Source organism: Asterias rubens, chromosome 1 (genome assembly GCF_902459465.1).
Source record: "Asterias rubens chromosome 1, eAstRub1.3, whole genome shotgun sequence".
In the NCBI taxonomy this organism is placed as follows: domain Eukaryota; kingdom Metazoa; phylum Echinodermata; class Asteroidea; order Forcipulatida; family Asteriidae; genus Asterias; species Asterias rubens.
The window spans coordinates 15,913,735-15,928,249 of NC_047062.1; the positions used below are offsets into that span (position 1 = coordinate 15,913,735).

Below are 14,515 nucleotides of genomic sequence, written 5' to 3' on the forward strand. Positions count from 1 at the left end.
AAATCAACCATCTAAACCCACACACCTTCGTGTGACAAGGGTGTTTTTTTCTTTCATTCATATCTCGCAAGTTCGATGACCGATTGAGCTCAAATTTTCACAGGTTAGTTATTTTATGCATATGTTGAGATACACCAACTGTGAAGACTAGTCTTTGACAATTACCAATAGTGTCCATTGCCTTTAACTCTTTCCTCATAATGTGGCAAATGCAAGGGTTCTAAAAACAAGAAATGTGTTATCTCTTTTGTAAATTCTTCTGGTTGGTAACAGATATTGTAAACTTGGCCCCTGAACACAAGCGTGTTGTTGTGCAAGAAAAAGTACTTCATACTTGAGTGGTCTAAGTGGGTGACACAATTATTAAGAGAGTTAAGCTTGGTTCATTCTTTCTGCGAAAGCGAAACGAATTTTGACATCACAGCCCTGTTTTCGCTGCGAATGTTTCGCAGGAGTTGAGCACATTTCAACCGATGCAAATTTGTGATGTTAAAATTCATTTTCACATTCGCAAGAAGTATGAGCCCGGCTTAAAACGAGTTTTCCAGTGTTCTTCAGCCTCAGCTAAGGTTTTACCGACTCTATCCTGTGACCAGCCATTATTTATTACAGGAGAGAGATTATATTGTTTGAAAGAGAGCAAGTCAGGCCAGTACCGTCTGGCTCAACCTGCACTTGTTTCACAGCTCCGTCTTCAACCAATAGGGCGTAACTGTGGGGAGGAGGAGACAAGGAGAGAAGAAATTTATAAAATGGTGGTCATCATTTTTTCTAATCTCTTCTCAGATGATTTATTGATTTTAAAATTCTAATTCCAACAATGAGCACATAAGCAGAGTACATTTCGGGACAATCGACAAATTCAATTTTAAACAAGCACTTTAAAATGCTAGCGTTTCTGTTTGTTTGTTATTTTGTTTAGAGATCCAGTGTTTGACATGTTTATAAAATCTTACCGTTTGGATCGAACATTTCCAAGCACAGCGGTTACATCAAGCTCCATATCTACAGCCTGAAAAGTGCAAAATAATGAAGAATTATTTAGTTATTCCTGCTCAGCCTGCCAGTCATCACTCAATTTGTATAACTAAATTGAAAAGGGGGAATTCCAGCACAAATTATCATACTTGGATATGTTACTTCATTGAAAATATTTAAAGTTGATAATTGAGACAAACCTAGCACCTTCTAGAATTGACTCCAAAGACAACATCAGTTAAATTGTTAGTTCATAATTGTTTACCCCGATCTTTCCGATTGTCATGCACTGGAGGGTTATGACTAACTTATGTGTTAAAAATTTTGGTTAACAAATTGAAGCTCACGTAGTAAATTTCATTTGTCGCCTAGGCCTAAGAGTTCTATACAGTAGTTTAGTTGTTTGAAATTTGCTGTAATGTTAACCCAGAATGTGATCTAAAACATGACTCCATCAGACATTGATACATACCTTTGTGAATTCACCCACAGTGTCGGCAAGCATACGAACCTGAAATTTCAAACAAGACAATTGGCAGAATTGAATAAAAAATCAAATGCTTTCCATGTAAAATGAAGCAGAGAGAAAAATAGTTTACAGGCTACAATTTTTTAAATACAACAGACACCACATTTTATTTGGATACTGGCTTAAAAATTACCAAAAATATACCCTGCTTTTAAAGGGTGTGCACAACATTTGTGAGGTTGAAAGGCATTCTGTTTGCACGCAACTTACATGGTATTAAGGTAAAAACTTCCCTTGAAGTATTTTTGCATGAAATGCTACCGTTTTGGAGTAATGAATAATGTGCTTTTTAAATTCCTACCTTGCCAGCAGCACCTTGAGCTTCTCCCCAAGCTGACATGACAAACGGATCATTGACTGAAACACATAACACCAGATCGACCCCCTTGGCCTTCAACTTGTCAAAGTCATTCACGTAGCCTGGAAGATGCGTCTAAAAGGAATAACAATACAAACTTATATATTATACACTAAAATTTATGGCAGGGTACACTTTTGGTAATCACTCTTCAGTTTAATGACCATAAAAACTTACTATGAAGGAACGATGAAGAGCTGCTGATGACTGTTTAAAACATTGTGAGAGGCGACTTTCTTTGAAGAATGTAGTTTTTAGAAAAAGAGGTAATTTTTCAGCCCAAAAATTTAACACACAATTCTATGCAACAAGGGTGGTGTTTTTTCTTTCATTATTTTCTTGCAAGTTTGATGACCAAAGAGCCAAAAATTCCACAGGTTTGTTAGTTTAAACATGGGATACACCAAGTGAGGATACTTGTCTTTGATAAACATTCTTTATTTTCATACCAAAGGTAATCATTCCTTTATCGACGGTGATTTTGTTTTTCTAATTTTTACAGACAAAGGCAGTGGACACTATTGGTAATTTGTCAAAATAATTATTAGCATAAAACTTTTCTTGGTGACGAGTAATGGGGAGAGGTTGATGGTATAAACCATTGTGAGAAACTGCTCCCTCTGAAGTGCCAAAGTTTTCGAGAAAGAAGTAATTTTCCACGAATTTGATTTCGAGACCTCAGATTCAGAACTTGAGGTCTCGAAATCAACCATCTAAACGCACACAACTTTGTGTGACAAGGGTGTTTTTTTCTTTCATTATTATCTCGCAAGTTCGATGATCGATTGAGCTCAAATTTTCACAGGTTTGTTATTTTATGCATATGTTGAGATACACCAACTGTGAAGGCTAGTCTTTGACAATTACCAATAGTGTCCACTGCCTTCAACGACTTGGCACCAAGACTAAACAGAAACCTAACCAGTGAATGCACTGGGGGCTGGTCATCTCGCCACCTAGCAAGCTTGCCACCAACAAAGTCGCCCCCTGCAAAGTCGCCCCCTAACCGGCTCGCCCCGAGTTGTTACAAAGTCGCCCCCTGACAATGTCGCCCCCAAACAATGTCGCCCCCTAGCAAAGTCGCCCCCTGACAATGTCGCCCCCAGCCAATGTCGCCCCCTAGCAAAGGCGCCCCAGAAAATAGTTAAGGGTTAGGGTTAGGGTTAGGGTTAGGGTTAGGGTTAGGGTTAGGGTTAGGGTTAGGGTTATAGGGTTAGGGTTAGGTTAGGGTGAGGGTTAGGGTTAGGGTTAGGGTTAGGGTTAGGGTTAGGGTAAGACCTTCCACAAGCACATTACTTCATACGGAATTTTTTTCTGAAAATGTTTTAACTATATTTTTTTACCATAATTATTGTAGCCTTAATTATTTTCCGAACAACATCTGGGGGAGACTTTGCTAGGGGGCGACATTGTCAGGGGGCGACTTTGCTAGGGGGCGACATTGTTTGGGGCAACATTGCCAGGGGGCGACTTTGATTCAACCCGGGGCGAGCCGGGTAGGGGGCGACTTTGCAGGGGGGCGACTTTGTTGGTGGCGAGCTTGTCAGTTGGCGAGATGACCAGCATTCAATGCACTCATGGCAATACTACACCTTGCTGCATCCTGGTGTAAAAGCTCCTGGGACAGCAAAGATGATAGCCTTCTTTCCAGCAGTTAGTTCAGCTATGTTGACCTTGTTACCAGGGTTATCTTCCATCAGCTCCACGCTGGGAAGCTTGTCTCCAACCTAAAGCAGTTTTGAGCACAAAACAAAACTGTCATTTTCAAATCAGGGTTTTGAATAACATACTCTACAAAAAAATGGATATTCTACTCTAGTGACTTTTTCCCAGTCTTTCAAATCTGCATCCCTGCTTGAATCCAGGGCAGTAGGCGCGGCCTACAATACATAAAGATCTCAAACATAATAGGTTTATTAAATGTTTTATTTAGTTGTAATAATCGTAACCCAGGGACCAAATAGACATGATAGAGGGATGGAGGAATTGTCACAACTAACTAGCCTAGGTAAAAGTAGGTAAAAAAAAGTACCGGTATAGTATCCGACTGCCACTTTTTAAATTCAATTTGAAATAAAACAGTACTCAAGTCAAGGATTAATGCGAATATGCTTTTTGAGTGAAAACGTGACAGTCTAAACAATGGAGGTGGTCTAACGCAGAAATTTTCCCCATCATACCCAGTATGAATATTATTAACAATATGAATTTGGAGCTCCAGATTTGAATTCCTCATGTACATGATCATAATGATGTAGTAGGAGGAAGATCATCACAAAACTATTGCTTTGATGGACTTTGTAATTGTTACTGGTGGTCGTGGCATGGAGGTAGAGCAATTACCGAAACATAGCTCTCTCCTTTCTCAGCTCAAACTTCCATTTGAAACTTACCGTGATCGGCATGTTTTGAGTGGATGTTGTGGAAAGCGCTCTGAAAGCTGTGGTCAACAACCGACTACCAGCAGTTCTCACTTGAAACAACTGCAACATCACGATATTCAGTGCAGTGAAGCGTGGTAAAAAAATGATGAACGAGGATGTCAATTTCTGTTGACATTAGCAAAAGACGCCCTCTCGCGCGCGATGATGAACTTAAAGTCAAGGGTGTAAAGTGAAGGAGTTGGTTCACTAGTAGTTGCGATAATCGTAACCCTCCATCCTCCCGACGGTCGGGAGGATGGAGGGTTACGATTATCGCAACTAGTTCACTAGTGGATAACATTTTGATGTTTACACCCGCTGTTACCGTGCATTAAACTGTTTTTATTGTTTCCTTTAACCATTTTGCAATTCTATATTTTGTGTATTTCAAAATTTTCTTTGGTTTGGAAATGTACCTCGAATCTATACACCCCCTTTACAGAAAATGGTACAACCTACTTATCATAACCTTTGATCTCTAGTGACCCACATTTTGGAGAAGCACGACATGTGCACGAAATGAGAACAAACTTGTCTCTTAAAATTCAACTCTTCATAAGTGAGTGAGTGATTCGTAATAATGTCTTGCGATTCAAGTGAAGGGAAGTCTGAAGTGCGAACATTTGGCACAGTACAGAATTTGTTGTCTCGGCCAGATGGATCGGCAACGTTTACCCAAGGTAACTATAAAAATAAATCGATTTAACCAACGTTCAAAAACAGTTACTGAGTTCCACGGCCCGGACGGACGGCTGACCGAATGAAGTGTATTTTTACTGCACTGGCTGAATGGGGCTCTGTACTAATTTTTACATATTTTGGCATTTGCATCTTCGTACTAGCGCGGTCAGCAGTAGGCCCCCCTACATAATAAATGCAAATGTCAACATTTCAAATTTAGGTATAGAGCACCAGGCAGTAGGCAGTAGATGCATGGATGGAGGTAGATGTTTGTTAGTTAATATAATAATCATAATGTGTGTTTATTTGCTTTACAATTCATCACTGAATTTATTGCTATTGTATTATTGATAATTGTGTATTCATAAACGCTTAAAATTATTGTTTGTATTTGTTTTTTCTTCTTGTTAATTAGAATTGTTTTACGGTAACCATTTTCCTTCTTCGTTTAGGCTCAATCAACCTAGTAGAATTGCTTACATTGCTTTCTTTGTGAAGGGGGTCTGTACTCTCGTCTTTCTCGACAAGCTCCTGCTCGATCTCCATCACGATCTCCATCACGATCACATGTGTTTTGTTTAGGTTTTTAGTTTGTGTCTTCTGTAGTGTTGTTGTACGATTGTATTTGCTTGTAAGAATTTGTTTTATATTGTATTTCATCATTAACATAAAATTGTTGCCAAGTACTATTGTCTTATGTTATTCACTACCAGTCCCTTTGACTAATGACTTTGTGTATTGATAACCTGGAAATAAAATGAATTTAATTGAAAGAAAATGATTTTTTATTTAATTCTTTTTTTACATCTCATTGTACAAAAACAATGCAAGTGTGTACATTTTTGTTTAGAGCCCCAGTTACTGGGTCTAGACTCAAGGTCACCGTGTGGTCCAGTGGTTAAACTGCAATTACATCACAATTTTGGTAGGTTCGAATCCCCCAAGCTAACCGCTGATTTCACAATGACTAGAATTAGTTGTTGTCTAGTTACTAAATCAAAATATCTTGATTTGTGCAATTCATAATTATAGTCGTAAAGTTAAATCGATGTTTGTATAAGTGAGATTGGGTGTTGCCAGCTTGGTTGGTCAATTGGTTATCGAAGTTGCAAGAGAATAATAAAAGAAGAAAACAACCTTGTTGCACAAATTTGTGTGCTTTCAGGTTCCTAATAAAGTGAGAAATCATCTCTTTCTCAAAAACTACGTTACTGCTAGCCCCAACTTGATAATCGTCTCAACTATAGTTGGGACTGGTCCCAACTTGAGTGTTAAAGTTGGGGCGCCAACTATAGTTGGGACAGTAATGCAGGGTACCAGCGCATTGCAGGGTACCAGGGTTGTTTTCTGCTGCATGCTGTGTGGTGGTGGTTGACGTGTGTGCACAGCCTCGTGGTGTGAGCTAGTCGTGAAATCAAGTCGGTAATTGTTTAGCAGTGTAGTTTAAGGGACGGTACTTTTGTGGCTGGAGCGTGGCGGTATGCAGTTGAAGCGTTTGTTGAGTGGGTAAATTAATTATTCTCAAGAAATTCTGAATACAGTTTTATGTTGAAAATTACAGTGACAGTTTGAGCCTACTTGTACAAATAGATATGAACTTGTGGTCATCAAACAAATAAACATGCCTAGGGGCCAAGACAACTTGAACAAGCGAACTGTACCAATGACTGTCCTAACTATAGTCGAGACCGTCTCTACCAGATAAAATATTATAATATAAGTTTGGTCTATCCCCACTACAGTTGGGACAGTCATTACTACAGTTGGGACTGGGGGTCCCAACTAGAGTAATGACTATCCCATCTTTACCAATGACTGTCCCAACTATAGTTGAGACCATCTCTACCAATTTATAAAATAAATTTGGTCTATCCCTATTACAGTTGGGACAGTCATTACTACAGTTGGGACAACAACTGTCCCAACTGTACCAATGACTGTCCTAACTATAGTTGAGACCACCTCTACCAAATAAAATATTATAAAATAAATTTGGTCTATCCCTATTACAGTTGGGACAGTCATTACTACAGTTGGGACAACAACTGTCCCAACTGTACCAATGACTGTCCTAACTATAGTTGAGACCACCTCTACCAAATAAAATATTATAAAATAAATTTGGTCTATCCCTACTACAGTTGGGACAGTCGTTACTACAGTTGGGACTGGGGGTCCCAACTAGAGTAACAACTGTCCCAACTATAGTTGAGACCACCTCTACCAAATAAAATATTATAAAATAAATTTGGTCTATCCCCACTACAGTTGGGACAGTCATTACTACAGTTGGGACTGGGGGTCCCAACTAGAGTAACAACTGTCCCAACTATAGTTGAGACCACCTCTACCAAATAAAATATTATAAAATAAATTTGGTCTATCCCTACTACAGTTGGGACAGTCATTACTACAGTTGGGACTGGGGTCCCAACTAGAGTAACAACTGTCCCAACTATAGTTGAGACCACCTCTACCAAATACAATATTATAAAATAAATTTGGTCTATCCCCACTACAGTTGGGACAGTCATTACTACAGTTTGGACTGGGGGTCCCAACTAGAGTAACAACTGTCCCAACTATAGTTGAGACCACCTCTACCAAATAAAATATTATAAAATAAATTTGGTCTATCCCTACTACAGTTGGGACAGTCATTACTACAGTTGGGACTGGGGTCCCAACTAGAGTAACGACTGTCCCATCTTCTATGAGGAGACCATCCTTACCACTCAGCTAAAATATTATCAACCCGGGCATATCCCACAGACTACACTGAGTTGGGACAGTCAACCCATTGGTACAGTTTGGGACGGCAGCCTGCTGATGCAGAGAAATAACCGCAGTCTCAGACTTGAAATCAAGTCTACACAGTTTGGACCCGACAGTACAGTAATCCACGCATGTACTGTTGAGCTCTATGCATAGAGCTATATGTCTCTATGTGAACTCCCAACTACAGTTGGGACCCCCAACTTTAACACTCAAATTGGGACCAGTCCCAACTATAGTTGGGACGATTATCAAGTTGGGACGGAACATTACTTTAGAGGGAGCCGTTTCTCACAATGTTTTATACTATCAACCGCTCTCCATTGCTTGTTACCAAGTAAGATTTTATGCTAACAATTGTTTTGAGTAATTACCACACTATTTTAGTGTCCAGTAAGAGTGTCCATTGCCTTTAAGGACTTGATTTTAAAAAAAAGTATTATATTGTTTAATATTGTTAGGAGACACATCGGTAATGGCCGCAGTGTATGGTCCTGGAGACGTCAGACAGACCAAAGAAATCATTGATCGGGCAACAGTCGAGGTCATATACAAACCAACCGTTGGTATGCCTGGTGAGTATCCTTTTTAAACCCTCATATATTTGCCTCGTAAGCATTGCACAAGTTGTAGAGATTAATGAAAGAAAAACACTGATGCTTAATAAAAGGCTTCAGGCCTGAAGTCTTTTATTATTTGTGTGAGAATCTACCTTTTCCTCAAAAACCATTACCACAGAGAGAGCCATTTCTCACAACGTTTTATACAATCAATAGCTCTCCATTGCTCATTACCAAGTTAGGGTATATAGTAACAATTGTATTGAGTAATTACTTGTAGTGTCCAGTCCTTGAAACCACCCACATCAATTTATGTAACTCAAGTTTCACCTCCCTCCTTCTTGTGCTTCTAGGTATCAAGGAAAAGTTCCAGGAGGAGTTGATCCGTAACACCTGTGGAGCAGTGATCATGACCACATTACATCCAAGGACATCGGTTACCATAGTAACACAAGTTGTACACGATGCTGGATCAGTATCCTTTGCTACTGTTCTTGTTTCTATGGTTCCTGAGATCTGATATACATTTCACTTTTAATCATGTGTTGCACTTGTGTCAGACGTATGTTACAGGCCCCCTACATGTAAATGTAAAAAGTATGTCGACAAAATTGTCATTAATTAGTTGTGAGTATTTACCAATCTATGACCTTACCTTTAACTGTCAATATTTAGAAGTAATGCCAGTTGTATAAATAACTCGTTTTCATTTGATTTATCATCCCTGGTACCGTGGGATTAACTATTGCAAACTGCTTACCAACCTAAATGGCAAGTGGTATAAATGAAAAATTGCCGTACAGCTAAGAGTCTTTCACATTGAGCCTTGGAGAAATGGGTTGAAATGAAACAAAAGGCAGAAGTGCAGTGTGAGTCTTTTTAAAGAGTTAAAACTATTCAGTATCATCACTGAACAAACATTGTTGCCTTAACGTTTACCAACCAGCTCTTATCATGCAGTATCAATGCATCATGTATGGCTTTGATTGATGCCGGGGTACCAATGAAGTGTCTGGTTGCCAGTGTGACTTGTATGCTTGACAAGGAAAAGAGGCTGTTCCTAGACCCAACTGACAAGCAAACCAAGGTATGGATGCAAGTTTCGGCTCCTTTTTTGGTGTTTATTTGTACGTGTTCACTGGACATCTAGTGCTTTGTATCCTTTGGAAAAGGCGCTTTATAAATAGGGTTATTATTATTTGTCCTCGGTTGTCACTTTTGATTAAATATCATGTGACATAAGGCTCTGATTTCTGAATCATTGTAGTTTTTGTTTTTCATCATATGTTAACAATTAACCAGGGCCCAATATCATAAAGCTGATAAATGCACAAAACGTAGCTAAGCACAACACCATTATGCCTACCAGAATATGGTTACTACATTGTATCTATGTTTTAACCTTTCTTATATGCCCTTGTGTGTATATTTATATGCGCATTTGTACTATTTTCAACGCTGTTTGTATTACATATACATTTTTTTATTTCGATTTTATTGTATTTTCTTTACAGCTCTGCAGAAATGTATCGACCACTGAATTGTGATAGAAGATGATTTCATTTGATATTTTTTGTTCAATATATATTTGTGCTCTTTAAGACCATTTGGAGAGGAGAGACAGGAACTGTGTTTCTTTTAGTCAATCCTTCGCGCTCCAGCTGTTTCGTTTTCCTTTCTCTGTTTTTTTATTTGCTCAATACTATATCTTTTAACGTTTTGACCTAATTAATGTGCATTATTGTGTGTTGTATCTACCCAAGAAATGAAATCAATATAAATATTAAAAAATATTAGTCCCATCAAAATGGTATTTTTGTAGAAGGCCTACTATTTGAGTCAGTCTGGTGTACTACAACACTGTTCCTGTAAATTAATATATATATATATAGCAATGTTTAAAATGTGAAACAATCATAAATTATTCATAAATTAAAACAGTAGCAGCTGTTGGGTTTAGAATCGATTCGTTTATTACAACCAAAAAAGAGATGAGCAAAGATGCTGTTACCAGTTATGATAATTTTTCTTTTTTTAAATCAGAATTTTGCCTCAACTGTTCTTAAAAAGCTTGAAAAGACTACACAATCCTATCATAGTCAGGGATGAGAAAATTTCAGACTTTTATTCGAAATTCAGAATGTTTAACGTCTGCCTTGAGAAAAAAAAGGTTAATTATTCTTGTTTTCCTCCTTCTTATACATGTAGTTAGGACTCCTTTAAGTATTTTTGTAGTATCATGGGGTTTTGTTTTGGTTTTGTTAGTGGTGCATGGAATTCCTGTTTATATGCTTACACAGTTGTTTTATAAATTTCGGTCTGTTTATTGGCTGCTTGTTTTACTTCATTTAATCTGTAAAGCGCCATGACAGTCTGTTTAGACGGATTTTTAGCGCTATTATTATTATTATTTACCTGCTCATTTCCATTCAATTTTTTTTTAGGATGCAGCATGTTGTGCCACGTTCGCTTTTGACAGCAGTAACAAAAAGGTCATCACTTCAACAATGCAAGGGTCATGCACAGTCCAAGAGGTCAGTACCAACTTCCGCTCTCACCCCTGTAGCCACGGTGGACGGTGCTGGGCGAGCCTGCCCAGAACTAAAAAATTTCACCCAGCACTCTGAGCCAAAAACACTCCGCTGCCCAGCAAAGATTTCCCCCCTAGATTGCACTTCAGCAATGATGGCCCAATATCTAAACATGAATAATGAATAATGTTGTTGAACCGCACACCCTTAAGGGATTAAATTGGATTTAGAGCCCACCACTGGAAAGGGTCTAGCTACAACACTGCTTTTGATGGCATACCACATTAGGATTGGTTTTGGAGGGCGGAGGGGGGGGGGGTGTTGATGTTTGTGGTTGCTATGGTAACATCTGTTTACCATGAGAGGTAGAGACAATCTGCTTGATTGTCCCGAGTCATCATTATAGGGCATTGATCTTAATCTTGATGACATCTATTAACAGTGTTTGCCAACAATGGAGCAGTGCCAGGCTCTGCCCGTAATACCAACGCAACCTCGGATGTATAGTTTCCTTCTCGTTCCAAATTCTTTTAATACACAGTCCATGTTTCCCCTATTTTCACATTTTTCTTTTAGCACATTCACAAATTGGTTAGATTTGTTCTCACTTTGTTTTTCCTGTGAGGCGGGAGACTGCAAAGTCTACAGGTGTATTTTTAAAAGCACAGGCATGCTAAGCTGTCTGGTTGACGTGGAATTTGTATGCACGCTCTCTGGACATGGTCTGAGATAAGACCATTACATAATAATGTACCCAAGGCCACAGCAGTCCCCTCACTGAGGTCAATCATGGAGGAAGAATTCTTCCCCCATAATGAATTACTGAATCAGTGTATCCAATATGAAAACAATGCCATTGTTTTCTGCCTGTTGTGCTGACCTTAAAGGAACACGTTGCCTTGGATCGGACGAGTTGGTCTATAAAAAGGGTTTGTAACCGTTTGTTATCAAATGCGTATGGTTGGAAAGATGTTTTAAAAGTAGAATACAATGACCCACACAAATTTGCCTCGAAATTGTGCCTTTTACTTTGCGAACTAACATGGTCAGCCATTTTATGGGAGTCAAAAATTCGACTCCCATAAATGGCCGACCGTGTAAGCCGACGAGGTAAAAGGAAAACCGTGCATTTTCGAGGCATGTTTGTGTGGATCGTTGTATTCTACTTTTACAACATCTTTCTACCCATATGCATTTTATAACAAATGGTTACAAACGCTTTTCAAAGACCAACTTGACCGATCCAAGGCAACGTGTTCCTATAATGAAGACACACCTGTTCACACTCGCTTTTCCTACCACTTGAGAATTCCCTCTTTTCCATCTTGGCCGGCGCCTTTGAACGGTTTTTATCAGATTCAGTGCGCCTTTATTAATGCCGTGTCATTATTATTATTATTATTAAATGCAAACTCTTCGTCCAAGGCTATTCATGTTTTGATTGCCAAACCCAATTTGATTGGCTAAAGGTTAAGGAAGATGAAATCTTAATCCTTCAAACAAACAAATCAACTGTCAATTTTGAATTTTGTCTGACATTTATTTGTTTGTTTATTTCATTACTTTCGGTTGAGAGGTGGGTGGAGGCACTTAATGAACTGTTGGACCTCAGTTATTAATGTCCTTTTTCTTCCTTTTTTTTCTATTTTCCACAGTACCAGATGCTTTTGGCTTCTTGCCAAACAGCGAGTGAAAAAGTATTTGAATTTTACCGCTCATCAGCAGAGAAAAGATTCGCCAAATCATGACAAAGAGTCGATGTCAGACTGTAAAGCATTTCCATTTCAACCTTGTTAACTTGTTTAATTTGTTTTCCACACAAAAACTACAGTAAGTGTGGAAATGATTGTTTGACAGAATACCTGTGTTGAACTTGTAAGCGTCCAGTTTTGGCTCACGGGACATTGCAGATGCTAGCATCTCAGACTCGAAAGAAGACTAACTAGTGATTTTTTGTTTTTTTCTTATTCATCTGAGAAATGCATTGTTTGCCTTGATTAAAGGCTACTCACTTCAAATCTCCCAAAGCCGTCTCCATATTGTCTATACTTGGGCCTGGCTTAATAGTATATTCAAATACCATGTACATGTCTTCCAGCTTGATACAAACTTATTCCCATCCTTCAAATTTGAAGACATGTTTCTTTTTAAATATTGTTGTATATTTCATCATGCTACTTGGCACACTGCAGTTGGGCAACTAATCAGTTTATGTAACTGACATTATTTTGGTTCATTTATAGCTGACTTTTTATCTGCCTTTATAAACTAAGTGCTCTGGGGGCAACTTTCTGTTATGTTGGTTTACGAAAAAGGGTAAATTTGTTTGGAGTTTCTTCACAGTAGGCTGTGAAAGTCCTGCTTGTATTCAATTGTTTTAACCCAATGAAGTGTGTGGTTTTGTTTCTGGACGTCCTGTCCATGTTAAAGTTATATATGCCTACATGAAATTCAGTTAAACTGAGTTCATTGTGTCTAAAGAACCAGTTATGTTTCAGGTAGGCATCATGCCCAAGTTCATAAGAGCTGCTGCAGTTAAGTAGACAGCTATGCTTCACCAATTTCTGTTGAGCAAAATTAAGCAGGGCCCAATTTCATAAAACTGTTTAGCAGAAAATGCAAATAAATAATTGGCTACCTGTTGCAACAATGAATACGTCATTGTGTAATGGTTGGTAACCTGTTCCTGCTAAGCATGATTTTACTGTGCTTAGCAAGATTTTGTTGCTTGCAGGATTTATGACATAAGGCCCTGGATACCAGTCGTATCCCTGGATACCAGTCGTATCCCTGGATACCAGTCACTTTTATTTATCAATGTTGTATTTGCTCAGCTCTTTTGTTTTTTGTTGCTACAAGCATCTCTGTGAAATTGGGTCATGGGTTTTGAAAAATTAAACAGGCAGAATGAAGGATAAGTGAAGGACAACATGGCATTGGAGCATTATCTTGTTGCCATGTTTATAACCATTTTTAATTTCTTAGCAACTGAATAAACAAAACAAAAATATGAAAATGTTTACTTTGCAACATAATTAATATTGTTGACTATGGTATAAAATGTTTTCATTGTCAATGTTGAAATGAGTTTGGTAAATAGACACTTTGTCAGGTAGAAAGTTAAGGAGACAATACGAAGTTCTTCAGTGCATACTTTTTTTGTTTTATTTAACGGATGCACTTTTCCAGCTATTTATCACAAAACAAAAACTGCTAATAATTGTTTAAAAAATACAACTATATCAGATGTTCTTTTGTCAAAATAAATGTATTTAAATCTGGGCTGTGAAGGTTTTATAGGAGAAGACTTAGATCTAGAGAGACTTGAACATTTGATCATCTACTCGACCCAATCAGAATACTAAAAGTGTTCTTTATTAAAAGACAAAGTTCTAAAAGTGTTCTTCAAAAGAAAGAGTACTAAAAGTGTTCTTCAAGAGAAAGAGTACTAAAAGTGTTCTTTATTAAAAGAAATGGTACTAAAAGTGTTCTTCATTAAAAGAAATGATACTAAAAGTGTTCTTCAAAAGAAATAGTACTAAAAGTGTTCTTTATTAAAAGAAATGGTACTAAAAGTGTTCTTTATTAAAAGAAAGAGTACTAAAAGTGTTCTTCAAGAGAAAGATTGCGCATGGCATGTCATCGTGCCAAGTAAAAATACATACCCTCCCCTGATGCCC

General features: G+C 38.1%; 2 protein-coding genes across 2 annotated transcripts; one reads left to right on the forward strand and one right to left on the reverse strand.

The window, feature by feature from the left end:
- Positions 1-555: 555 nt before the first annotated feature.
- LOC117294449 (peroxiredoxin-5, mitochondrial-like) lies at positions 556-4,441 on the reverse strand. Its single transcript, XM_033776856.1, has 6 exons — positions 4,259-4,441; positions 3,458-3,592; positions 1,809-1,940; positions 1,451-1,489; positions 957-1,012; positions 556-712 (listed from the first exon to the last, which is right to left on the reverse strand). The coding sequence occupies exons 1-6, from the start codon at positions 4,355-4,357 to the stop codon at positions 607-609; spliced, it is 567 nt and encodes a 188-aa protein (XP_033632747.1). The 5' UTR covers positions 4,358-4,441; the 3' UTR covers positions 556-606.
- A 237-nt stretch (positions 4,442-4,678) lies between these two features.
- On the forward strand, positions 4,679-14,515 carry LOC117294441 (exosome complex component RRP46-like). Its single transcript, XM_033776844.1, has 6 exons — positions 4,679-4,968; positions 8,206-8,319; positions 8,658-8,779; positions 9,251-9,391; positions 10,749-10,838; positions 12,491-14,515. Exons 1-6 carry the CDS (start codon positions 4,869-4,871, stop codon positions 12,581-12,583), a joined length of 660 nt encoding a protein of 219 aa, XP_033632735.1. The 5' UTR covers positions 4,679-4,868; the 3' UTR covers positions 12,584-14,515.

What these genes read in the sequence shown, in the direction of transcription:
- LOC117294449 (XM_033776856.1), bottom strand. Translation starts at nt 4,357, where the DNA reads ATGTTGCAGTTGTTTCAAGTGAGAACTGCTGGTAGTCGGTTGTTGACC. An exon ending in TTACACCAGGATGCAGCAAG is followed by an intron (nt 1,941 to 3,457) that starts GTGTAGTATTGC and finishes TATTCCTTTTAG; the next exon opens with ACGCATCTTCCAGGCTACGT. An exon ending in CTCAAGGTGCTGCTGGCAAG is followed by an intron (nt 1,490 to 1,808) that starts GTAGGAATTTAA and finishes TTGAAATTTCAG; the next exon opens with GTTCGTATGCTTGCCGACAC.
- LOC117294441 (XM_033776844.1), top strand. Translation starts at nt 4,869, where the DNA reads ATGTCTTGCGATTCAAGTGAAGGGAAGTCTGAAGTGCGAACATTTGGC. An exon ending in TTGTACACGATGCTGGATCA is followed by an intron (nt 8,780 to 9,250) that starts GTATCCTTTGCT and finishes TTTACCAACCAG; the next exon opens with CTCTTATCATGCAGTATCAA. An exon ending in CAACTGACAAGCAAACCAAG is followed by an intron (nt 9,392 to 10,748) that starts GTATGGATGCAA and finishes ATTTTTTTTTAG; the next exon opens with GATGCAGCATGTTGTGCCAC.